Below are 27,008 nucleotides of genomic sequence, written 5' to 3'. Positions count from 1 at the left end.
TACAGGGTAACTACAGAAGTACTGAGAGGAGTTTAGTAACCACATATCTCTGAAAACCAAAGTCTTCTGATTTGCAAAGGCAGCAATGCAATACATGGTTTTAACATGGGTTTTAATAAGCCTTGGTAAGTTGAGTTTTTTAGATAGCTCAGCTGGCATTTTGCCACCAGTGAGCCTGCCAGCTCTGTGGCTTGTGTAGTCAGCAATGTTTGAAGATGAGTTACAGCTACCCACAGGCTGAACAAAGGAGCTATCAAAATCACTTCACATAAAACTCCTGGTTTTACTCAAAGTAGATACCCCTAAAGAACATCGTAATATTTCTTAGTTTCCAATAAACCCATATTTTTATACCTAAATGTCCTAGTTGCCAGCTCTGATAATAGCCTGCAACATTTCTTATGCTTTTCTTAAAGCTCCACATACTGGAGACAAATGCAAGAGCTACTTCTTTCATGTGCAAGCAGTTTTAGTTTCCTAGCCTTTGTGGCTGCACAGGAAATCACTCATTCTAATAGCTGTTGACCTAATGTCTCATGTGTGGAGACCACACAAGCTTCCAGAAAACCTGAGGAAGACAATCCTGAAATTCTACTTAGGTAATCCAAAGAACCAAGCTCATGCTGCTATCATTCTGTTATACAGATTATGTAAACTATTACATAAACTAATGGATTCACCCAGGGGCTTATTTGACATATTGCCCTCCATGTGTTTCCTGGGTGGTAGCTCCATAGAGATTGCTGCAAACACAACTAGCTTTTTTGGGGGACCCCTTCTTCCTTCTTACTCCTTTCCTTCAGTGCCTCTAAAACCAGCAAGACATTGTTTAGCAGTAGCACTGCATATAATCCATGAGCACTGAATTGCTATAAAGTGAACTGACATCTGCCGTCCTTTCTGGTTAAAATTCATTTATTAACTTTTTTCATGTTGCTCTGTTTCATTCTGTTTCCTTACTATACAAAACCTCTGATGTACTGAGGGAAGGATCAGTGAAATTGTGTTGCATTTTAGACACTCTGTGATGGTGCTACGCCAAGTGCTGAGTGTCCTAAATCACAGTTTCTATAACTACATCCACATTTCACAGCAGGTGTAGACAATGGCATCCCTGATTCCTAATCATGCCCCGCACTGTGTAGAACATAGCTTCAGCTGGGACATTCCATAGGATTGTCTTCCAGGCTGAATGGCCCAGTTGTGTCCCTCACAGTGCAGGGGGGAGTTGTGCCATCTCATAGCTTAATAAGGGATTATCACACAGCTGGAGAGCTGAGGGCTGGCAGCATTCCTGGGATGATGAAGTCAGCTGTAGTTGATGTTTAACACATATTCTTTAGACTATATACATAAAATCAAATCAGTAGTTTAGCAGCAGGTGTCATTTCAACCACAGAGCACCAGGCTGTTAAATCTCAAGCCTAAACAAAACCGATGGATGACAGCTCTCAAAAGAATTAAGATGGTTAACTGAGGAGTCAAAAATTAGCAGACAATGAAGATATCAAATAGAATATTAGAAAAAGGTTTTCTCTGTTGTCTAACATCCTTACCGCAGTGTCGTTGGTGGTAATGTAAACCAACACTTCTGAGTTGTTTCTGCCATTAATGTATCGATAACAGTTCCACACACAGCTTATCAAGTAACCCTGTAAAGAGAAAAGTTTTATCATTATGTACAGAAAATAAACCACATATATTTTCTTGCCACAGGTTTGTGCAAATTGGACTCTCAGTTACACCCCCATTGATTCACGTGGAGACAGTTAAAGAGCTCCTCCTCCACCTGGACTGCCACAAGTCCATGAGACCAGATGGGCTCTACCCTCGGGTGCTGAGGGAGCTGGCGGGGGTGATTGCTGAGCTGCTCTCCTCCATATACCAGCACTCCTGGTTAACTGGACAGGTCCCAGAGGATTGGAGGCTTGACAGTGTGACTCCCACCTACAAAAAGGTCCATAAGGAGGATCTGGGGAACTATAGGCCCATCAGCCTGACCTCAGTACTGTGGAAAGTTATGGAACAAACTGTCTTGAGTGAGATAACATGGCATGTGCGTGGTGTCCAGGGGATCAGGCCCAGCCAGCATGGGTTCATGAAGGGCAGGTCATGCTTGACCAACCTCATCTCCTTCTATGCCTGGGTGACCAGACTGATAGATGAGAGAAAGTCTGTTGATGTAGTCTACCTAGACTTCAGCAAAGCATTTGACATGGTCTCTCACAGTTTTCTTCTAGGGAAACTGGCTGCCCATGGCCTGGACAGGTATACCTTCCTGTGAGTGAGGAACTGGATAGAGGGCTGTGCCCAATGGGAAGTGGTTAATGGAGTTAAGTCCAGCTAGAGATCTGTTACAAGTGGTGTCCCCCAGGGGTTGGTACTAGGACCCATCTTGTTTAATATCTTCACTGATGACCTAGATGAGGGGATTGAGTATACCCTTAGTAAGATTGCAGACGACACCAAGTTGGGACGTGGTGTTGATCTGCCTGAGGGTAGGGAGGCCCTCCAGAGAGATCTAGATAGGCTGGATTGCAGGGCTGAAGTGAATGGGATGAGGTTCAACAAGGCTAAGTGCCGGGACCTGCACTTTGGTCACAATAACCCCATGCAGTGCTATAGGCTTGGGGCAGAGTGGCTGGATGTCTGTGAAGGGGAAAGGGACGTGGGGGTGTTGGACGATACTTAGCTGAACGTGAGACAACAGTGTGCCCAGGAGGCCAAGAAGGCCAACAGCATCCTGGACTGCATCAGAAATAGTGTTGCCAGTAGGAGCAGAGAGGTAATCATCCTCTCGTACTCAGCACTTGTGAGGCTGCATCTTGAGTACTGTGTTCAGTTTTGGGCCCCTCACTACAAGAAAGACATTGAGGCCCTGGAACATGTCCAGAGAAGGGCAACAAAACTGGTGAGGGGTCTGGAGCTCAAGTCTTACGAGGAGCAGCTCAGGGAGCTGGGATTGTTTAGTCTGGAGAAGAGGAGGCTCAGGGGAGACCTCATTGCACTCTACAACTTCCTGAAGGGAGGTTGTGATGAGGAGGAGCTTGATCTCTTCTCCCAGGCAACAAACAGGACCTGAGGAAATGGCTGCAAGTTGTACCAGAGGAGGTTTAGATCAGACATAAGAAAGAACTTTTTCTCTCAGAGAGTGGTCAGGCACTGGAATGGCTGCCCAGGGAGGTGGTGAAGTTGCTGTCCTTGGCAGTGTTCAAGAGGCGTCTGGATGAGGAGCTATGACATATGGCATAGTGGCTTGTGGTAGCAACGGTAATGGGTGGACGGTTAGACTAGATGATCTTGTAGGTCCTTTCCAACCTTGTGACTCTATGATTCTATGATTCAATGATCTGGGTGGAATTTACTGTTCCAGATACTTAGTATTACAGCATACTTAGTATTGACTAATTTTTTAAAAGAAACATCAGTTTCTTTGGGCTTGAATATAAGCTAAATAACATCATTTTTTGTATATAACCCCCATTTTACTGAAATGTGCACAACACATATGTAGACTTTCTTTCCTATACCTCTCTAAATATAGAGATACGTGAGTTTGGACACTTCATTTCTATGCATGAGATGCTGCGCACTACCAGGGGTGAGTTTTAAAATATAAAATGAATGTACACAAAAGATCAGTTGCTGCAGATATAGAATGCCTCATGGACAACAGTAAAATATACATAGAAATCACTTTGGGGCTCCTCCATAGTAAAGCTGAATCATTGCTGGGTGTTAGTGGGGTTTGATTCAACTTCTAGTTAAAAGAAGTGCAAGCAGGCTGGAGACTGAAGCATCATCAAGCAAATTACAGGAATCCCTCTCTGTTTTGTGAGTGGAAGCCTGGCATGTGACTACATAATGATCCCATAAATCATGTGCATTTTTGCAATACTCCATTTAATCTGAGATTAAATCAGTGTATTATATATAACTGAAAAGGCCAGGAGTCTTATTATTCTTGCCTGACCAGAGAAAATAATCACCAATGTAAAAGTATTTACTGAAATCTGAAATCATTCCTGTCCTTTTAGCCTTTATTAGAAATGTATATTCAGTATAAAAAAAAAAAAAGAAGAAAAAAGTTATTGCAGCAATAATCCTACCACAGGATCATAAACTGCTGTTTTGCTGTTTTTGTTCTTGAAGCTCACTTGGCTTGGGATAAGGCTGCTGCCTGGCAAAGAGTTAGGAGTCTCCAGCTCTTTTTAAAATGGTTAGGAAAAGTGTACACATCCAACATCTCCTCTGCCAGCAGGACAAATTCCAGTCTGGCCAGCAGAGAGGAGCAAAGTGGCTGGAAGAGAGAGGAGACAAGAACATATGTGGACCAGCTGGACTCAGATCCTCAGCGTGCCAGGAGCAAGGCTGGTAGAGCGGAGCTAAGCAGTTATCTCTGGAGCTTTCTGCTTCTCACATAGCCACACACAACAGTGATGAAAACAACGTCTTTCGATAATGCCCATCTTAAATCTTTACTTAGCAGGTTCTGGATAACAGTCCCTCCAGAAACCTAGTGTATGCAAGTTAAACTGCCAGAACTGGATTTGCATGTGTATCTTTCTCGAGTGAGTCATATTTTGTGACTCACTTGCACTGATGACCTTCCAAAACCCTCTTATCCTCTTCATCTGCCCCGCGCCTCCTTCCCCTCCAGAGCTGTCACACATACGAGCTGCTCTTTAGGATACCATGTGACTCACAGATCACTCGTCTGCAGATCAGGAAGAGGTTTGGTTGTTTTTGTTTTCCACTTGGATCGAGCTGGCTGGAATCCATTAAGTTTGCTTCCTCTTCTTTATGGCCCTGGATGACTTGGGAATGTTACTTTCTACCATCCAATGTCCAATGAGGAGGACAAGAGATGTCTAAGTGAGCTGACTGCTGAGGTCAGGCTGGCTCTGCTGTCCAGTTTGCTGACACTGTCTCACTGAACTGGAACACCTCTAGGCTGCCTCTTCCTACCTACTTTAAGCAAAAGAAAGGTCAACAAGGAGGAGGAGAAAGAGCCATCCTCTGCAAGCCACAGAGTGCTCAGAAAAGCTTGGGGGAAGAGTTTATTTTGGTTGTGTTTGTGCTCATTAGGCTCTGGCTGATTTGGGCTTCGGGACTTTGCCCTGCCTGGGAAGGGCAGGCTGAAGCCCCAGGGTTTCTGTCTCAGCTGAGGCTGTCAGGGGAAATCAAGGCCCCATTCACCAAAGCAGCTGCAGAGAGGGGTGCAGTCCAAAAGCTGCTGTGCTTTATGTGCTTCAAATACGCTATTTGAGGTTCTGTGTACATACTTCTATACTGCTAGATGTCCTTCCCCAGCCAGATAGGAAAGATCTGTTTAATGGTATGTAACTTCGATTCTGTTTCCAAACAAAGACAGTAAGCGGTATAACACATTTTGGTCTGCTCTGGAAAAGACTGTGCCTTGGCATGAAATATTTATTCATCCATTTGAAATATCGGTTAGCTGCTTGGGATCCAAGTGAATCCTGATCGCTGTAAAGACAAGTGCCTGTGTGTGGTTGGCTGCCTCTCATTCTTACTACCCTCTTTTGTTCCTCCTTTTTACAGTTTCATGCGCAAAGCACTACCAAATACATGTATATATTGATTTCTGCTCATGTTCCTTTACATGTAGCTGCACCCCAAATAAAAGTAGCTGCACCCAAAACAAAAGTGTCCTGATACCAAATATTTTTGATGAATTCTCCAATTCTGTTTCATATTCCTCACCAGATGAATGCAACTTTTCCTAGTGCAGCTTTTCCTAGGTTACAATGTTTTGGTTTCTCTCTTTGTTCATAGTCCAACTCCAGGGGGAGTGGGAGCTAAGGCATATTTTTATGCACAGCACCTTTTCAGTTTCAGTATAAAAACCTGGTACCATCTGTTAAGTCTATCAGTGATAGAAGTGTGATGCATGTGATAGCGTCCAGTTTCTTTTCACGCAGCAGACTCTGAAAATCTACATAACAGCTTTTCTGGAAACACAAGAAATTCAAATTAAAACGCCAACTTGAATTTAGTGTGTGTTTCTGCATGAGTCATATATTTGTGACTCATTTGCACAATAATATATTGCTAGAATGAACATTAAGAAAAGCAATAGTCTGTAATAATCCTGGCCATAAAGAGCTTTAATACAAGAATGGAATATTAACTAATATCTCAATCTAACCAGCCACTTATTCTCTCTGAAAAAGATATATTAGCAACTTTAAAATTGAATAATTTTTTTGCACTATTAATTTTTCAAGAATTCTTTTTTTTTCTTTTTTTTTTTTTTGGATAGTGGTTATTTTTTGCTATTCCGATTTTATTTGTATTTCTTTTATAATCATAGAATCATACAACAGCTTTGGTTGGAAAGGAACTTAAAGATCATCTGATCCCAACCCTCTGCCTTGGGTAGGGTTGTCAACCACTGCACAAGAACCCATCAAGCTTGGCCTTGAATGCCTCCAGAGATGGGGCATCCACAGCTTCTCTGGGCAGCCTGTACCAATTCCTCACTGCCCTCTGTGTGAAGAATTTCTTCCTAACATATAAACTAAATCTTCCCTGTTTCGATTTAAATCTATTTCCCCTTGACCTATCACTATCTACCTGAGTAAAAAGTCAGTTTCTTCTTCTCATCTGTGTTAAACAATCCCAACTTACTCAACCTTTCATCATAAGAGAGTTATTACAGCCCTCTCTGATCATCCTCCTGGCTTTCTTCTGAACCCACTCCAACAGCTCCACATTCCTCCTGTACGAGGGGCCTCAGGCTTGGATGCAGTACTCCAGATGAGACCTCACAAGGGTGGTGGAGTAGAGTGGGAGAAACCCCTTCCTCTCCTTGCTAGTCATCCCTCTTTTGATGCAGCCCAGGATACTACTGACCTTCAGGGCTGCAAGTGCAGCTGTCTCATGTCCAGCTTTCCACGCACCAAGACCATCAAGTCTCTTCAGGACTGCTCTCCATGAGTTCTTCTCTCGGTCTCCCCCTAAGGGGGGGCACTCATGACTGGCCTCCACCTGGATGTAGAGCCATTGACAGCCTTCTGGCTGTAACCATCCAGCCAATACTTTATCCACTGAACAGTCCAGCCTTCAAATCCATATCTCTCCAATTTAGAGATAAGGATATGGTGCAGGACCATGTCAAAGGCCTTGCACAAGTCCAGGTAGTTGACATCAGTTGCTCTTCCTTGGTCCACAGATTCCATTACTCCATCAGAGCTTTGTAACCCTTCTCTGGACCTATTTGAACAGCTCCATGTCCTTCTTGTGTTGGGGGCCCCAGAACTGGATGCAGTACTCCAGGTGGGGTCTCACAAGAGCAGAGGGACAGAATCACCTCTCTTGACCTGCTGGTGATGTTTCTCTTGATGAAACCCAGGATATGGTTGACCTTCTCAATCCCACTGACTGTGTTGCCTACAAAGATGTTAAATACCATTGGTCCCAGTAACAATCCCTGAGGAACATCACTTGTCACCAGTCTCCACTTAGACATTGAGCTGTTGACTGCAACTCTCTGAGTGCTACCATCCAGCCAGTTCCTCATCCAGCAAGTGGCCCATCCATCAGATCCATTTTTCTTCAGTTGTACAACCAGGATGTCATGCAGGACAGTGTCAGATGCTTTGCATAGGTCCAAATAGATGATGTCAGTTGCTTTTCCTTTATCCACTGAGGCTGTAACTCCATCATAAAAGGCCACTGAGTTTGTCAGGCAAGACTTGACCTTGGTGAAGTCGTGTTAGTTATCACCAATCACCTAATCTTCATTTTCCATGTGCCTTAGTAGGGCCTTCAGGAGCATTTGCTCCATGATCTTGCCCAGTAGAGGTGAGACTGACTGACCTGTAGTTACCTGAATCTTTTTTTTCCCTTCTTGAAAACAGGGGTTATGTTTCCTTTTTTCCAATCAGTGAGAACTTCACCAGACTGCTGTGACCTTTAAAATATGATGGATAGTAGCTTGGCAACTTCATCCACCAGTCTGCTATGCTGTCACTCCCAGAGGGACTGCTTGGATCTATTTAATTCTACCTTTCTCAGCTGATTTTTTCCTTATTTTGAATGACACTGAAAAAATAGTTTTCACCAGATCTTCATTCCCTTCCCAAATATTTTACGATTGTATTGAAGTATGTATCTGCTGTTGTAAAAACTGACGATATACCCTTTATTTCCTAGCTACACAATAAAAGAGGATCTTTCCCTACATCTCTGAGGGCGTTGATTTTTTTATATATATATTTTGTTTTTTAAAGCCTTTAGTGAGAAGCTCTGCCAAACACCTTTTGAAAAACCAAGTCTGTTTTAACAGTCTCTCTGTTGTCCACTTCTTCAAAGGATTCATGCGTCACGAGCTCTCTCTCATGCTTCCCCATTGTGGCTTATATGTTCATCTGTTTGTCTGTGGCCTTTTTTGCATTCTTTTTTTCCCCTGTAGTATCTATTACTTTGCTTTGAGTAGCTGTCATACTGTCTGGCCTGTAGTTCCTCATGTGCCTTCTGAGCCAGGACACTCAAAGGGGACAAGTCACCCATGACCAGAAGTAGAATGTATACAAGTGGACTTACCTTAAAAGCTAAAATGATGCTTATGAAAAGGAGTATAATCACAACCAGACATGTAGGGTTCACAGACATGATCTCTTCCTTGTAAGGAAAGTTGCTGGGCTGCAGAAGCAAAAGTAAGCAAAACACTGTAAGTTAATCTTATGAATCACTTAAAAAACATCCAATTACTGCAGTCTATAATTAATAGCTTACAAAACTTGCTGTGATCTACTAAATTAGGGCCTCTCTGTGCCAATAAACCATTTCAGTAAGTCTGGTTGGGGCAGGTGCTGCAAATGCTTGCCTTGCCAAATGTTCCATAGAGTGCTGTGGGATTTGCTTTTTTGCTTTATTCATGTTTTGGGTATTCTTTCCCACAATGGTTTGGTAACAAACACAGATTAATGAGGGTCAGCCCTCTGGGGGATTTGTAACAGGAAGTCTCTTCTCTTGAGCAATGGTGGGCAAGTCCTGCTCTTACAAAGAGCAGGTTATCTTGTCCTGGCTGTTGTTGCCAAAGACCAGTTGCAGCTTTTCAGAAAAATCAGAGGAAAAGACTAGACAGCACAATCCTACCAGTTAAATATTTGATCAAACGACACTGTCTGTATTCAACTCCATCTTCTTCTAGCTGAATTTGGACTAATTCCCCCAGGAGTGCTGCTGCTTGAGAGCAAACTCATGATTTTAGATCTGAATGTGCTCCAGAGCCTTCTGTTACCTTGTATATGAAATGGAAGCAACAACATCCATCTTTTTAGATGATTTACAATTGTGTAACACTTCAGGACCACTGGCTGCAAAACCACCTCTAAAAAATGTTTTGCTGTATTTGCTATTGCTTAGAGAGAACATTCATTAACTTGAACATTCCAGATTGCTTTGAAATATGGCCATGCATGAGTTCCTGTTCCAGATGGAATAAACTCTTGTTCACAGATAGAGCCGTTCTCCACAAGACAGCTCTGCGGCAGTAGTGTACATAACATCATGCATTAGCTCCTTCCTCACGCAACCCCCTTCTTCCTCTCAAACCAAATTACTTAAGCAGGCCAGCTCTGCATCCTTGTCAAGACAATTAACCAGACATCGAGTTACAACTGTACTCTTGGCAATGACAGTGAAAATCCAACGTAACCCCTTAATGCCCCTTGTACCAGAACTCAGCCCAGTGCTTCAGGAAATTCTTTTTTTTTTTTTTTTTTTTTTGGACAGCTGTTAGTAAGAATAGCTCTTTATTTAGCACTTCCATGAACTGTTCGGAGTGATTAACATCAACAGCAGCTGTAACCATTTGCAGATAACCGTTACATAAGCACATTTTCTGCTCTTGACAGCAGTGTTTCTGTTAATGTACTGAATTCCACGGCTGGAGTTTTTATCACATTATCTTCTTTGTTTTAAAGTCCAGCTTTTGTAGGAAACTGGACAATTAAATTCAATGAGTTACTTTTTTGGTTGTTGCTATATATAGTGGATATGGTTACCCACAAACCAAGAAAGCAAGAGAGTATGGTGGAAGCAACCACTGGGTGGCTGGAAACATATCCTGTGCCACATGCCACTGCCCAAAACACTATATTAGGCCTCATAAAACAGGTCTTATGGCAACATGGTGCCCCAAACAGAATTAACTCAGATAAGGGAACTCATTTTAATATCATTCTCATGAACACATGGTCCAAAAATCATGGCATTGAATGGATATCTCGTATTGCCTGCTGTGCACCAGCTTCTGGGAAAATCAAATGATACAATGGACAGTAAAAAACCATGCTGAAAGCAGTGAGTGGCAGAATGTTCAAGCACTGCGATAAGCATCTAGCAGCAGCTACTTTGTTTGTCAGTACTCAAGGGTCTGCTAGCCAAGATAGCCCTGCCCAATCCAGCCTTGTAATTACTGTAGAAGGGGAAAAGGTCGCTGTAGTACATGTAAGGAACATACCAGGGAAAACTGTGGGTCATCCTGGCCTTGAGCAAGGGCAAGCCGATTGCCGGGGTTGCTTTTGCTCAGGAGACTGTATTTACTTAGTGGATCAAGGCTCATCCATCCATCAAAACTGGATCTTGCTCTGGGCAGCCTGGTCTAGTGACTAGTTACCTTGCCCACAGCAAGGGTGCTGAAACTAGATGATCTTTGAGGTTCTTTTCAACCTAGGCTGTTCTATGATTCTATGATTCTACGATAATGCAAGAAAATGGGAATATTCAATGTACATCTCAGAGTAACTTCATGCTGAATGGCAGGGGTGAATGGCCCTTCCAGTTTCTGGTAGCACAGTGAGCAGAATGGTCAAAACTTCCCTTTCTGCCATTTTACTTGTTTTATTAATTGCATCGCTTTTTCTTCTTTTTATCTTACATTATTTTACTCTTTGTAGTAAATTTTTCTCTATCTTTATCTTAATTGGGTTGGTTTCTTCTTTTTTTTCCCCTTCTTTATGAGAGGGGGACGAGGGTAAAAAGGGTTTCCCCTCCCCTTTTCCTGTTGCACTTGAAACTGCAACACCCAGAGACCAAGAAAGCAAGAACATATGTCAAGATGATGCAAAACCAAACCTTATATGCAGAAAATTTAAGTATTGTAGACACAGAAGACTCTACTGTAGTCTGCAGGAGTGAGGACATACACTAGGTTAGAAAGCCCAGTCAATCAGAGGCAGTCCCAGTAAAACTGCCTAAAAAAGGCTAATTTTAGTACTGACCTACCATTAAAAACCAGTTAGAAAAGTTTCTGAGTGTAACAGAAACCTCCTAGTGATGCTTTCCTCCTCAGATGCTCTGGCTTTGGGAATCAGACTCCAGTCCAAGACTGGACAACTACATGCTGGGACTTCATTCACAACATAATAGGCTCTTTCCAGACATCAGTGCAATTGAGATTTGCATGAGGGAAAGAGGAGGGTGGGAAATGACCACAGAAGTTCCTGAAACCTTAAAGAGCAAGAACATCTGCCAGAGCCATGAAACCTGGCCAAGCCTGGGAGGAACACATCCCTTACATCTGCAGTGCTGCAAGTGAAAAGACAGTAAATAAACACAGAAAGCAACAAGCTGGGAGAGCATATGAGGAACAAAATCTGCAGTTTGTTCATCCACACTCAGCAATCTGGGTTTCTTTCCTGACATGAGATGACAGCAAATCCCTCATGGTGGCTATCCCCATCAATAGATACCTGTAAGGTCTTGGTGTGGAGTGTGGAAAAATGAAGCCAGATTTGGACAATGCTTTCAGACACAAGGTTTGAATTTGGGTGGTCCTGCATGGAGCTGGAAGTTGGACTTGGTGATCCTTGTGGGTCCCTGCCAACCTGGAATATTCCATGGTTTTTTGATTCCTCCCAGGACTTCCCTGCTTTCTGTATGTGAAAAAAAAGCTTTCAGGGCTGCGATGAATGGCCCAGGGCCATGGGAGAACATGGAAGTTCCCTTTGTTTGTTACTGAGGCTGGCTACACCTACCAACAAGAAGATACGTAATACTTGCTTGCCCAGACAGGCTGCGGAACTACTAGGTCTTGACTCACAACCACAAACCCCTTCAGTGTTGTGGGAAGAATGATTTATGAAAGCTGAAGAATTTAGCAGAATCAAGAAAGATTACTGGAAATGTCTCAGCTGGTTCCAGTACCAAAAGCAGTTCAGATGAATTAAGCACCCATTGTCCTCTGCTGATGCTGCAGTGATGAGCTCAAACACTACTATGGGTATATGAAGTGGAAAGAGACAAATTCTTTTCCTTTATAAGAGGTCTGCTCAGCTATGGAGAAACCAGGGGCTGAAATCCTGCTGCAGGGATGGACTTGTGTGCCAAGTTCAGACCAAAAGCTTGGGAAATGCATGGGTACCTTAACTTCAGGGAACAACTCAAATATTGTCAAATAACTGTGAATGGTCTGATGAAGCTAGGAGAGACTTATGGCTTGATGGGAAAATATCCAGTCCATCACTGGAAATGCAGGAGGGATTCTGCAGCAAGGTGTTGTGAAATTTCCTATGCAAACAAGAAGTACTTGTAGTGGTGTGGCACTGGCATGAGAGGTCTTAATTAATGTGTCATTCCTAACCTTGTCGAAAATACCAAACACATTGCATGCATAATAATATATGTGTAAACTTTCAATTAAAAATAATTACTGCTTATACATAGCAAAACTCTATTAGATTCTTCAAAATTTGTGTAGCAAGTATTTGGCATCAGTATTGGACAAATGCACAACAGAAAGCCCAAGTTCTTTCTAATTCCCTCTTGTACAATCTCCTATGCTTTCCTTCCTTTTTGGATCACAAAAAATCCATTGTGGATTCTCAGCCAACAGATACAGTCCTCAGATAATTAGATCTTACAGAACTGAAAGAAACCAGCAGTGTGTCTGTAGAGTCTTGAAACCCTGCTATGAAGATAATTGTACCTCTTTGGAATTACAAAATGGTATTAAAAATGTCAGAAAGTGTCACAAAGAATCTTCTTTTATTAAGCTTTAGTTATGGGAATCATTTCTCTATGTTTAATCTTTTATATTCTCTAGACCATTCCTGTAGGATATAAAAGTGCGACATACAACCATAACTGTTAGACATCAGCATTGCAGCTATTTAGTATGCCTCAAAATTTTCTTTAGATGACCTGAAAAAGACCTATACTTTAATAAAAAAACAATGTTGTGTAACTCAGTTGCAGACTAGCCTGTTCTGTACCTCTGGTTCAAGACATTATGTATACTGATATCAGATGACAGGAGATGAAGTGTTTAATTTTAAGGGTTTAGAAAGCACATATATCAAAGTGTTATTTGAGGTGAAGAAATAAAATGTGCTTTAGGTCAAACTGCTTTAGACCTCTACTGCTCCAAGAATTGAAAAGATTTTCATTTCATATATGAAATATTTATGATATTCAAAGATTTTTTGTTTGTTTCTCTTGTAGCACCGATAACGAACAAGACAACTTCAGAAAGTTTCAGTACATGTCATCTCCATAGCCCATTTGAAATGATAGCTGTAACATCTACTTTTTTCACATGACCCTTCACACTAAGATGCTCTTTCAATGTACAGGATTTGAGTTGCACACCTGTGTGAAGCTGCGTACTAAAAGCCAACATAAAGTTTCCAAAGACGCTTGCAACCCTTGCAGGTTGATGTTACAAAACAGCCTATGCTCTTCTGTTTTGCAATTGCAACACTTTCAGCGAGGGCTCTGCCTACCCTAGTGATAAGTATTTATTTACCATCTTTGTAAAAGTGCATAGAGGGTTTTAGAATGGCTTGTAACCCTCCACTGCTAGACTTAAATCTGACACATGTGCACCATAATGAATTAATAGAATAATTACAGATAATAACATAGAGAAGCAGAAGTGATTAAAAATATGGGAGTTTGACCTTAGGGTAAGAAAGTAATGTTCTTCTGTGGCTGCCAAGTGTATTCTATTACTTAAGTAATACGCTCTTCCAGATATTCAATCACGGATTTGAAGAATGATTGGGATTTCTCATTTCCCTTACGAAACTCGCCTCACTACAACATCAATCCATATTCAAAGTAGTTTTAGAGGAAAAAAGAAGTGTAAGGCTGCCAGGAAGAAACACAATCCACTCCCTTGCTTTTTGCCTTGCTTGGCAGGGCTCTGAAAAGAGAAAGAGGGCAAGATGTCCCTAGAATTATTTATAAATCATCAGGAGTGACCGCACACAATTGGCATGACTCAGATTTCACCTATGGAGAAATAGGTGTTAACTGCAATCTTAACCTGAACATGGCACATACTACAGACTTCTCTATCAGGAGTATTAAAAGGTAAGGGAACATGTCCATGGGTGCAAGCCTGTGTAACAGGATTTGGCACTGTGCTGATAGCATTATTGCTAGAAACTGGAAAAGTTTGAGTTTACTTTCATCTTATTCTGCCACTAAAATCCCACACATTGCAAAAGTAACTCTGATATCATTGGGTAACACAGCTTCAATGAACATGTTTGCTTTTTCCTACTCAGGAGTGTACTTGTTCTGAACCAAATGTGACAAACTTTTGCCAACATATATGGGTTTCCATGCAAGGGTCCCAGAGATCTCTGCTAAGATAGTGATGTTAAGGACCATGGCTCAGAAACAAGAGGGTCTGACAGCTTCAAAAAAGTTCAACAGTTGGCATCAATGTACAAAATTCACCATGTCCCTACATAGCCTTTGAAGATCACTAATCTCTGCTGTGAATGATGAAATAGAAATGACTCCTTGTTTCTAATTGAACTTAACCAGATCAGCTTTTAGCTATTGATAATTATCATTATCATTATTTCAACAGCCTTAAAATACCTACTTGTTCTGCATATGAAAGCTATAATGACATCACCTTTTGATTTCCTTTCTTGACAAATTAAGCAGGAAAAGCTGGTTATTTGTCATCATACTGCAGTTTATCCAGCTTTTCAATGGCTTACAGAGGAACCTTTCAGTATCTTAAAATCACAGGCACTGGAAATATTTAGGTACATCCTATTACAATAGCAGAGAAGTTAAAAGGAAAACAAAACCCTAAAAAAGGAGACTCTTGTCATTTAGTTCCCCAGTCTATTTACAGAATGCCAGGTGAAGTTGCTATAATATAAGCTCATCTGTATTCCTTCTATTCCTTTAAAAATATATATATGTATTTACACTTAGAAATGTAGCACGAATTGCTGAATGAACTCAGGCTCCAGTCAGTGTGGATCACTGGGTAATACCTCTGTCCATGGGGTTATTTACATCTCAATTAGTCTCTGTGTCAGCCAAAAGTTTTATTAATTTTTCTGGGAAAAGTCACAAGTACTGGCTCTGGGAAATGCAGATGTATTCACCTTAGGCAATGCAGTTTACAGTCTTTCATGGCATGACAAACAAGAGTTAGATTGGGCTCCTACTCTCAACCTTCCATAAAGAACTTGATCCCTCCAGACAGTGACTTAGAGAAGCTCTCTCCAGTGACCTGGTGGATGGTCCCTTGGGCACCAAGGTTGTCAGAAGAAGTCAGCAAGAGCACAAAACCTAGTGCTGATTCCTGGAGACCTTGCTTAACCCAAAACAAAAACCAATTGGAAGGTATTTGGGTTGACTACAGCCCTTCCTGATCTGCCAGCTAACCTGTTCTAATCCATTTGATACATCCTTTATTAGTCTAGGGTTTCACTGATGTTCTATCATGCCATGAAGTCAAATGTCTCACGAAGGTCTACTATGTTCCTGCTCACCTTTATTTACAAAACATGCAATCTAGTCAGGGAAAGAAAATGAGTTTCCCTGTAGGATCAATATACCACGAAACTGTGCTGGCAGACATTAATCATATTGCTCTGTTTTAATCCTTTATCAACTGACTCTCATCTCAGCATTGCTGTTACTCTGTACTCTGGTAGCAATGCCAGGATAATCAGCCTGTAATTATCCTGGATATCCCCCTTGCCCTTCTGAGCACAGACAGTTTAGCGCTCATGAAGCACAATCTCATTACCCATCCAGAAAATGACTCACAACCACAAGACAAAGATCCATGCAACCAGATAGTTTAACACATTGGAGTACAAATTAGCTGGGTTTATTCATTCAAAAACTGTGTGTTCAGACTGAAAACTCTTGACTGTCAGCAAATAAAAGTACTTCAAAAACCCTGGCCATGTAAACATGTTATATTGCCTGTTTTCATATGCAGAGCAGAAATAACTAGTGAATACTTCTTCCTTTTTAACATCAGTACTTTTATCACCTCTTCCCAGCAAATAGCCTCTCCTTCATTATAAGTTTTTCATTTCAAATATACTTATAAATAGTCCCTTGCCCTTTCCAGTTACAGATTCTGAGGTTATTAGTTATTTTCTAACTTCAGGTCACTTTTAATGAAGGTTTCATTAATTTGAATTCTCCAGAAATAAAACATCTCAACAATATGAAGGACTCTCAAAAGGAGATTAAATCTCCAGCTTTCTTGCAGCCACGTGGCAGGACTCAGCTTCATGCCCCAATGTATCTCAGGAAAAACGTCATGCAAGAAAACAGAAGTATATTTGCACAGCAGATGGTGGCTGCACTGAATAGAAGGGAAAAACATGTATTTCCTGGTGTAATTAGTAATGCTTTTAGGAATGTAGGCTGAAACAGCAAGGTGGATCACAAAGCGATTTGCTGCACAGTTTCCAGTATCCTCCAGGGCCCACTTGTTTTGGCTATGGAAGGGCTTTGCAGCAGGGATGACAGTGATGACCTACTGATTTTGAGGGAATTGGCTGTCCTTTGCCTTGTTGGTGAGCCAGCTCCAGATGTGGTACCCAACAAGAAGAGCAGGATCTCTTCAGTGCAAAGCTCCTTGCCTGCTCCCAAGGCTGCTGCTTTCCCCCTTTCATTCTCCCACAGGGGCCAACATTAAGCAAAACCTGGTTACAACGAGCCTCCTGGAATGGGGACTGTGAGCTGCAGAGCTGCATCTGGTCATGCAGCCACATGGCCCCTCAACTGCTACAGGAGTGGGGCTGGCACTGACCCAAGTGAAGGGCTGCAGGCAAAGGGTGAACAGGAGGGCTCCTGCTTTAGTTTGCTCTTTTCCACTCTTATGTCTAAGAATCCTTTGAATTGTTCCTTTCCTTCTATTCCAGTGCAGCACTGGCTGTGAATGCAGGTGGGTGTTAAGTAAGGTGAATCATAACAGACTCCTGATGTATCCCAGCTCCTGCTGGCTTGTCACACTGCCTCTTCCCACAGATTTGTGTGGCCATTTATCTGCCAGCTGCTGCTCATTATCTGTTATTTATACTGCTCTAGCTGTTTTTTTCCATCCATGTAACAAAGTTCACAATTGAGCTAATCTGCATTCAAGTTCTCAAGGCAGATTTTCAGAAATGGCTGCAGGATTAGGTTCTACGACTCTGCAACCCCATCTGAACCCATCTGGGCATGGCCCTGAAGCTGAAGATGCTCTCATCCTCACTATAGGGGATTTTAATCATAGGCTCATTCAGTGCTGACTATGGATGACTGGCCAAAGTAGAACATGGCAAGAAGGATACCTCTAATTGTCCCTAAAACAGACTCTGACAATATATTCTAGCAAAAACAAACCTGCCTTGTATCAAACTCCTACTTAATGAAATATATGTTAAAGCCACTAAGTACATTCAAAGGAGCAAAAATCATTCCTGATATAGCACCAAAATAAGTCACTGGATATGAACACAGTAACTTCAAATTCAGAAGCAATCACTTACTGTCTGTCTTTTCCAATGATTCTCATTCTAAATGAAATAGTGCTGAGAACTTCCACAGAACCTCAAGACTCCAGAACTCTGCACAGATACTGTACTAAGCTAGTAATGTAACTTGCATGGATACTGAATATTGACGAGAAAGCTCAGACTGAGAGGACCATTGAAGGACTGCCTAGAAAGTCAGCAGTGAAATACTGGCCAGAAATACACGACAAACTGTCCACAGTTTTCTCCTAAGACTTGTGAAGATCAGGTGCCTTACCAGCTGGTGAAGGTAGTCCTGAATTGTGCTGGGGTAGACAAGTACACTGATGGCAACCAATGTGTTGAGAGCAAAGTCAAAGATCTGGTAACAGAAGAAAGGGATGATCCAAGCCGCATGTTGCTGGAGTGGAAATAAAATAAACAGTCATCAACTACAAGCTAAAATGGAGAGATACATATATTTCTGTACTAAAATCTAAGGAATATTTGACAGAATGCAGTGTTACATGTCATGAAGCTGTAAAAGAAGCTGTAAAATCAGCTAAAGGAAATACAACATTTGGCCAAAAGAGTTGGCCAGGCCAGCTTGGCTGCTGAACTGCTGCAGTACGTGTGGTGCAAGTCCCACAGCTTGTGGTACTGGGACATTTAAAAACCACAGGAGAATGTTTTTTTTCCCCTTAATAAATGGGATTAGTACTGGGCCAACTAACCACAGGCATGGGAGGTGAATGGGAAAAAATTCCATTAATTTTGGTAGGAACAAGATTCAGTTCTCTGAATGCGCAGCTTTCCCAGAGCTTACTCATATTTGAAAGTGCAGACAGTAAACACAAGTGGGCAGCTGTCCTGCCTTCAGCACGGGGCTGTGTGATACCACTGATCTCTGCCACCTCCTTGTTTTTTCTCTTAGTTTTCAGCTAAATAAGAAATTGTTAGGAAGAAGCATTTTTAATTTGCTTTCTATAGGCTTGTATACTTAATTCGCATCTTTATGGAGTATAATGAGTTACCTTATACGCGCCATACGTAGCCATTGCACAAATCAGAATCATAAGTAGAGAAATCGCTGTGGCAATGCACATATCTGAAAGAGAAACATACGAGTGATTGCAGAACAAATCAGAGCTTGATTCAGTTATTTTGCCACTTGCTTGGTGATGAGCATCCCAAAGGGCAGGAGGGGGAGTATGTGTGGGTGGTGATGAGCCAGATACATTGCCCAGCTACTGCTGAAGGGAGCCTCTAGATCCTATGAGAAACCTCTGAAATACAAGAAACAAAAGCAGTGATTACTCTGCACAAGCCTCCATAGCTCCGATAAGGCTGTGAATAGTTAATTTCTCTTTTTTTCCTAAGAATTTTCAAATATCTGGGAAATAATTGTCAAGAAGACTATTTTGCCTGTGATTATTACATCAGTCATCAAAAAGTGTCTGTGCAGAACTTAAAATGTGACCACTGTGGATAAATGAGAACTTGCCAGACACTGGAGCACAGCAGGAGCCATCTGCCTGATAGTTACCAGGACTTTGCCTACTTTTATACTCTGTACCCAACTCTGCCTGCTGTGAGACAGCTCTTGGCTGATGTATATGCAGCTGACGGTTGTCTGTTCCATGTGGATCAGCAGGAACTACTGTCACATTTTTGCGGTGGTTGCAGAAATGCCTCTCAGACTAGAGAAGATCACGGTCTGAGAGAGGAGGTCTGCACTGAGCTAAAAAGCTCAGTTCAGATTAATCTTGGAGACAGCAGGATGTTCTCATTATCATAGAATCATACAATGGCTTGGGTTGGAAGGGGCCCCAACGTCTCCTCAGTTCCAATCCCCTGCCATGGCCACCAGCAGCCCAGGGCCCCACCTGACCTGGCCTTGAATGCCTCCAGGGATGGGACATCCAAAGCTTTTCTGGGCAGCCTGTGCCAGCACCTCATCTAACATCTAACCTAAATCTCCCCTCTTTTAGTCTCAAATTATTCATTATTAGTTATTGCCAGTTCCACACTGCAACTAACCTAAAGCATGACCAAGCTGCCACGGATATGGAAAAACAAACACACAAACAGACAAAACCAAAAACTACAACAAACACCAAAGAGAGAATGCACACCACAGCTTGGTTTTGCAGTAATAGCTACCACATACAATACATCACATCTCTCTAAATGCTTCAGCAAAGCAGAATCACGTTTTTAAAATAAAGACTAGATAAGGCAGTTAGAGGCATCTTACAAGAGGCACAAGGTATTTGAAGCTTTCATTTCAACCAGGAATATTACAGAGATGCACAGTATATTAATGAAGATGTATAACTATCAGGAAAGTTGAAGTGGTAGGAAGTAAGTAGGAAGCAAAATATTCTTTAAGGTTTTGACTGGAGTAATTACAGGAATACTATATTTTTCCTCTATTGCTGCTCAGCTTTCAATTAACATTTCATTAGATTTAAGAAATTTCTAAGCTGTGAAGTGCTGGAAGGAAATCCTGTGCGGAAAAAAACGTTTGATTTTTTCCTATATACCTCCCATACATCATCATCAGCCTTCGTCAGAATGCCAGAAATGAGAGACTATTTCTGCACCTGCCCTTACACTAACTGTGAGTGTGCAACTGCATTTTGCAACTACACTTCAGAGGTTATGACCAAAGAGGAGAGAGGAAGTCATGCATTTAGGACACAGTTTTCTTGAGGTCCTAGCATTGAGAGTATCTGTGACATACAAGCTGGGAGTGAGTGTTGATCTACCAGAGGTTAGGACGGCACTACAGAGGGACCTGCATAGACTGGATTGATGGGCCAAGTGTTGAGTTCTGCATTTTGGTCATAACAACCCCAGGCAACCCCACAGGCTTGGGGAGGAGTGGCTGGAAAGCTGCCTGATGGAAAGGGACCTTGGTGTACTGATGGACAGTCAGCTGAATATGAGCCAGCAGTGTGCTAAGAATGCAAATGGCATCCTGGCTTGTATCAGGAATAGTGTGGTGAGCAGACTAGGGAAGAAATCCTGCCCCTGTACTTGGCACTGGAGGGACCTCACCTTGAGTACTGTGTTCAGTTTTGGGCACCTCAGTACAAAAAAGACATTTGAAGTGCTGGAACAGGTCCAAAGAAGGGCAACAAGGCTTGTGAAGGGCTTGGAGAATATGCCCTATGAGGAGGGGCTGGGGGAACTGGAGCTGTTTAGTCTGGGGAAAAGGAGGCTGAGGGGAGACCTTATTACTTTCTTCAAATACCCAAAAGGAGATTGTAGTGAGAGGGGGTTGGTCTCTTCTCACTGGTGACAGGTGACAGGATGAGGGGAAATGACCTCAAGTGTGCCAGGGTAAGTTTAGGTTGGATATCTGGAAAAACTTCTTTACAGAAAGGGTTGTTAAGCACTGGAATAGGCTCCCCAGGGAGGTGGTTGAGTCACCATCCCTGGATGTGTTTAAAAAGCATTTGGATGGAGTGCTCAGGGACATGATTTAGCAGAGGATTGTTAGAGTTAGGGTAGTATGGTTAGGTCATCATCCTTGATGATCCTTAAGGTCTTTTCCAATCTGAGCAATTCTATAATTCTGTACCTGCAGTCCACAGTGTCATAACCAGGTGTGTTTGGACTGCCTGCCTTAAGGAGGTGTTTGATGGACTTGAGACTCATAAATACTGTGCTTAGGCTGTTCATTACCCATCACTGCCTGACTTAGAAGGTATCTGAAGTGTGACAGTGCCTCCCTTTGACCATAATGCTGTCAATAAACCTAATTCCAGCACACGACAAGGAGCATCCTGTAGCCCTTTGGCATTAATCATTAGAAGAATTTACTTGCTGTAGCTTTTTCCCTTCCTTTTGACATGGGCTCATGCTATGTCAGTGGTGTTGATGGTAAGGGGCAGGAAAGGCACATGTTCCCCGTAATCTGCCTAGCCAAACTTCAAGCCTGCTATCTATGGGTTTCCTTATAAAACTATTTCCATTTGAACCAAATCTATTTGTGCTTTGGGTTGCATATCATGTTCTGCAGGGGAGGAACCCAACACTCACCCTACTGTTCCCCTCAGCTCTTTATAGAGAACACTGCTTGCCTTAGCTGCACATCCTCAGGCAGAGATACTGGCTGATTTTGACAGTTACCATGGGTTTCTACAGGGCATAGGCAGGATTTCAGTCCTTGGTTTCATATGGCTTATGAAGGACCGCACACAACTGATAGCATGAAGAGAGTAAATAAAAACTAGCAATGCTCCTTACTTGTTTGAGCTGCTAACATACCAGGATCATAGCCTGCATGAAGAAGAAGCTGAGTAGGAGTCTTAGGTAAAACCTTCTCAGAAGCCAGACTGATTTACAAGGCTTTTTCATCTCCCACACAGGGATTATTAGGCTTTTACTAGCAAAAACACTGCACTTAGAAGCTCACACATTTCACATTTTTTCTAGTCCATCTTCAAGCACAACAACTCCCTCAGACCCTAAAGAAATAAGAAGAAAAAAGTTGAGACTAAATAGACTCAGTTAAACAGATGCTAGGGGAGGAAGCCCAAATCATTCCCTCATTCATATAATCATAGGATCATTAAGGTTGGAAAAGACCTCTAATACTAATCTAGTCCAGTTGCTGACCCATTCCCACTGTGCCCACTAAACCAGTAACATATCTATTCTTCTACTGAACACCTCCAGCAGCAGTGAGTCTATCACCTCCCTGGGCAGCCTGTTGCAATGCATTAACACTCTTTCTGATAGAAAATTTTTCCTAACATCCAACCTGAACCTCCCCAGCACAACTTAAGGCCATTCCCTCTTGTCTTATCGCTGTTACCTGGGAGAAGAGGTCAACCACCACCTCTCAGCTAGTGATAAGGTCTCTTCTAAGACTTCTCCAGACAAAGCAATCCCAGTTCCTTCAGCTGCTTTCCATAAGACTTGTGCTCCAGACCCTTCACCAGATTTGTACCCCTTCTCTGAATGCTCTCCAGGGCCTCAGTGTAGGGAGGGACCCAACAACGTGCACAGGTAAGGCCTCACAGATACTGAATACATCAGCACTTCCCTGGTCCTGCTGGCTGTGCTGTTTCTGATACAAGTCAGAATGCTGTTGGCCTTCTTGGCCACCTAGGCATGCTGCTGGCTCATGTTCAGATGCCTGTTTACTAAATACCCCCAGGTCCTTTTTCACTGTGCAGCTTTCCAGCTATTCTGCCCCAAGCCCAAGTGCAGGACCAGGCTCTTGGTCTTGGGAACCTTATACAATTGGCCTACGCCTAGCAATCCAGCCTGTCCAGATCCTTCTGTAGCGCTTTCCCACCCTCAGGCAGATCAACACTTCCTTACAACTTGCTGTCATCTGCATATTTACTGGGAGTGCACTCAGTTCCCTAATCCAGATAATCAATATAGATATTAAAACATGGCAAACCCTGTTATTGACCCCTGGGGAACACCACTAGTGACCAGTCATGAGTTGGATGAACTCCATTCACCACCTCTCTGAACCCAGATACCCAGACAGTTTTTCACCCAGTGAAGAATACACTTGTCGGAGCCACCATGACCTACCAGCTTCTCCAGGAGAATGCTGTAGAAAACAGAGCCTCTGTGCTAAAGTCTAGGTAGACTACATCCACAGCCTTTCCCTCATCCACTAGGCAGGTCACCTGGTCATAGAAGGAGATGAGGCTGGTCAAGCAGGACCTGCCTTTCATGAACCCATGCTGGCTGGACCTCATTCCTTTGTTGTCCTGCATATGCTGCATGCTTGCATTCAAGATAATCTGCTCTGTAACCTTCCCTAATAGTCAGGTAAGACTGACAGTCCTGTAGTTCCCTGGATCCTTCTTCCAACCCTTCTTGTAGATGGGTGTCACACTGGCAAGTCTCCAGTCATCTGGGACCTCCCTGGTTGACCAGGACTGCTGATAAATGATGGAAAATGGCTTGGCAATCACTTCCTCCAGCTCCCTCATATACATGCTGAGGGGAGGCAGCCAAACATATCATCCAGCACATCTGCTGCATGGTAAGGCCTGGCAGGTGTGTTTTTTCCCATTGCTTTCTTTTCCAGAATAAAAGGATAAAGCTCTGCCCTACAGCATTTTTTCCAAGTGTTCAGGTAAGTACTTCTGCTTAACCAGCCAGTTTGTTCAGAAGCCCTGGCAATGCCCTGGGAATCTTGCACAAGCTGAAAACCTGAAAGTAAGGATAAGCAGCCATTCACATAAAAACTGGTGCTGCATTGGCACTTTCAAATGTTTCACACTTGACTGGCTCTGCCTCTGTGTGTGACAGACAACTACGATACTTACGGAACAAAAAACTGAAGTTTGTCCATAAACAAAGCCTGAATGCAGTCTAAAAGAAATGCAAATATTGGGTGGAACCTGGTTTCTTGGAAGTCAAGGGCAAATCTGTCATCAGTGGCAGGTTTACCTACCTCCACTATTATGATTCAGCTGTTAATTCTACTTCCAGCTGATGTTGGGCCTATTTGAGGAGAGGCGATAGGGGAGTGATAACTCTGCAGGCAAATTTTACATGTTTTTTGGTTTGTTTGCTATTGATAGGGGCAACAAAACGAGCAGTGAGAATAAAAGCTGCTAATATTTCCATCGTTATATCTGTCAGCACAAGTGCATATAGATAATAACTTCGGCACCTTCATTAGCATTAAAAAATGATGTATCTTACTATATTTTGCACACATGATTTCACATCAAACGATTACTGCACATGCAGCTAACCTAACTATTTACTCAAAAATAGGCAATTAAAAGTAGGGCAAGAGGAAATTTATCTGATGTTTTCTCTCAGAAGAAAAGGTTTCCTCAAATTCGAACAGATATAGTCATATTAAAAAATAATAATATTAAAACAAATTCTTTCCTGCCAGTGACTGCCAGTGGCATTAAACCAGAGGGAGTCAAAGAAGAAAAGGAGACCTTAATTCAAATGTTTGTTTGTAATTAAACTGCCTGGGAAATGTTCTCTTTAATGAATGGAAATGAGGTCACCTGGCCCATGAGCCATCCTTTTACAGTCTTTCAGAGTTCACTTCAGAAGCCTCAATAAGAAATACAAAAAATACAATTTTCAAGTGTAGATGGAAATCCCCGATGTACTTGATCTGACAGCTATTGCATTACAAAAGAGAATTACTATTTTAAAGCCTTGGGCACTGGCAGGCCTCAGATGTCGGCTATATAAAACCGCGCTGACAGACAGTCATTACCAAGGTTAATCTCTGAGAATTAGGACAAGGCAGTCAGTTTTAATATGTCAGAATCAGCTAGGAGCCCATCTGTATCTACGACAGTCCCTATTTTCTTAAATCCAGTTATATAAAAAGATTTTTAGTGTGAAGTAGTAGGCGCTTTGTCAGTGAAGACACGGTAAAGTAGCAATTGCCCCCTAATATTAAATGTAAGCCTTCAAGGTTTTGATCTGCACTAAAGAACTTGTGGAAATAAGTATCCCTTAACAAATAACCTAACAGCTCTAACACAGTGGTTATAATTAGTTTCCTCATGTGTGGAAGCTATTCCTGCTGATATTTTTATTGACTGCAGCAGGAATGAGAAATGGAGTTGGTGCCTTTTGCTGTAGATTGTAGGTTGTGAGCAGCAAGGCTCCAGTGGAAGTCGTGGGAGCCCTTATTTTAGATTGCAGTGGGAAGTATTGAATGTAGCTGTCTTCTAAGCAGAAATGCAAATAAACAGATATTTTTATCAAAATAGCATACAGGGGAAAAAATTCCGAATATTACTTAAACAGTTAAGCCAAGAGACCAAATATCATCAAATATTTGGCCTGGAAATGATACTGTCCAGGAGGAAATAACTATTTACAAAGACAGTTTTTTTCAGCAGAAATAGATGTCCTGTCTCACACTGCCCTGAGACTGTGTTGAAGATTTGCCTTGGCCTTTGGTGTGAGAAGGAGCAGCCCAGTGTTATCGCCATATTTCTGTGGCTGTGCAGTTAATATCTATCACCTGCATCTGTCTTGATTGGTTGGTGCGAGTCATGCCATGTGCACGTGCTGGGTGTTCAAAGATGAACAGGAATCCAGATGGCACATCTGGACAACACATCCATATGGTTACAGAAATAGCAGCACATGTTCTTATGCATTGGTAGGCTTTACAGGGCATGGGACTCAAAGGTCTGAATTTTCTGCATCTTGCAAAATTCCCCCAGAGCTCTCAGTACTGCACCAAGGGATCTACATGTCCAGTGCTGTCTTTGCCCTGCCCAGTCAGGATACAGCACAGGTTGCTGTAAGGCTACTAGTGTGCAACCAGATTGAACAGTGCCACAAATGCACCATTCACAATAAAAATGCATCTGTAAGATACCAAGGCTACCGAGGGGCTAAAACAACTAAATGACAACAATTACTGAAGTGACAGCTACCTAAATCCTGGAGCAATGAGTGTTCGTGTTCTGACAGTCCGTACTTACTGGCATCATCCATAAATTCAAATTCACCCCCTAATTCGGCGCTGGTAAGGTGGTATTGGTCAGGGTCGGTCAGGGCACTCAGCAGAATCAGCAGTACCACCGAGTTGATGATCTGTGGAGAGGAAGACAGGAAAAGGTTCAGGCTGTGAAAATATTCCATGAAACAACTCTGGACAGAATGTCTCCCACTGGCTCTGCTGGCTGAGGCATGGGCTGCTTTCCAGACACAGAACTGTAATCTTTCACTAACATCACTGTTGTTTTCTCTGGTTTTGTGTGAGTTACTCCTTCTCCTTCAGACTCTCTCCTACAACATCAGAAAAGTTACCTCTGCTCTTTCATTACAAAGCATGTTAACATGACCATTCCAGTTTGTTCTGTCAGAAAAACGAATATCAGTTAAAAACAATAGCTTTGAGATTACTACAAATGACTGTTGCAGTGAGGGATTATTAGCAGGACGGAGCTGGAATTGGTGACATGCCCTTTTAAAGTGCTTGATGATCAAGGAGTGGATCATTTGCTGGAAGAGACTTGATTTTAGAAGGGGATGTGAATGACGAGCTGGTTCACATGAGCTGTTAGATCAGAAAGCTTCAGCAGGATGGGAGTAGGTGGCAGCATGAACCCAATGCCTGATGAACATCTTGATGCACAAGGTATAGTGGGAAATTCATAGAATCATAGAATGACCTGGGTTGAAAAGAACCACAATGATCATGTAGTTTCAACCCCCCGCTATGTGCAGTGTCGCCAACCACCAGACCAGGCTGCCCAGAGAAAATTCACACCT

At 42.4% G+C, this 27,008-nt stretch overlaps 1 protein-coding gene across 2 annotated transcripts in view; it reads right to left on the bottom strand.

Annotated features, from left to right (window-relative positions):
- LAPTM4B (lysosomal protein transmembrane 4 beta) overlaps positions 1 to 27,008 on the bottom strand; it is a 57,459-nt gene that overhangs the window by 17,020 nt on the left and 13,431 nt on the right. The window contains exons 2-6 of one of the 2 annotated variants that reach the window (XM_032442805.1): positions 26,168 to 26,327; positions 18,785 to 18,858; positions 18,049 to 18,171; positions 8,572 to 8,670; positions 1,557 to 1,652 (exon numbers count right to left, since the gene is read on the bottom strand). In XM_032442805.1, coding sequence (XP_032298696.1) covers positions 1,557 to 1,652; positions 8,572 to 8,670; positions 18,049 to 18,171; positions 18,785 to 18,858; positions 26,168 to 26,327 — 552 coding nt within the window. The remainder of the gene's footprint in view (positions 1 to 1,556; positions 1,653 to 8,571; positions 8,671 to 18,048; positions 18,172 to 18,784; positions 18,859 to 26,167; positions 26,328 to 27,008) is intronic. The other variant, XM_015856097.2, reaches the window with a different exon arrangement.

The sequence above is a fragment of the Coturnix japonica genome, chromosome 2 (genome assembly GCF_001577835.2).
Source record: "Coturnix japonica isolate 7356 chromosome 2, Coturnix japonica 2.1, whole genome shotgun sequence".
Taxonomy (NCBI): Eukaryota; Metazoa; Chordata; class Aves; order Galliformes; family Phasianidae; genus Coturnix; species Coturnix japonica.
The sequence above is the reverse complement of the archived record's forward strand: the minus strand, read 5'-3'. Positions and strand labels throughout refer to the sequence as shown.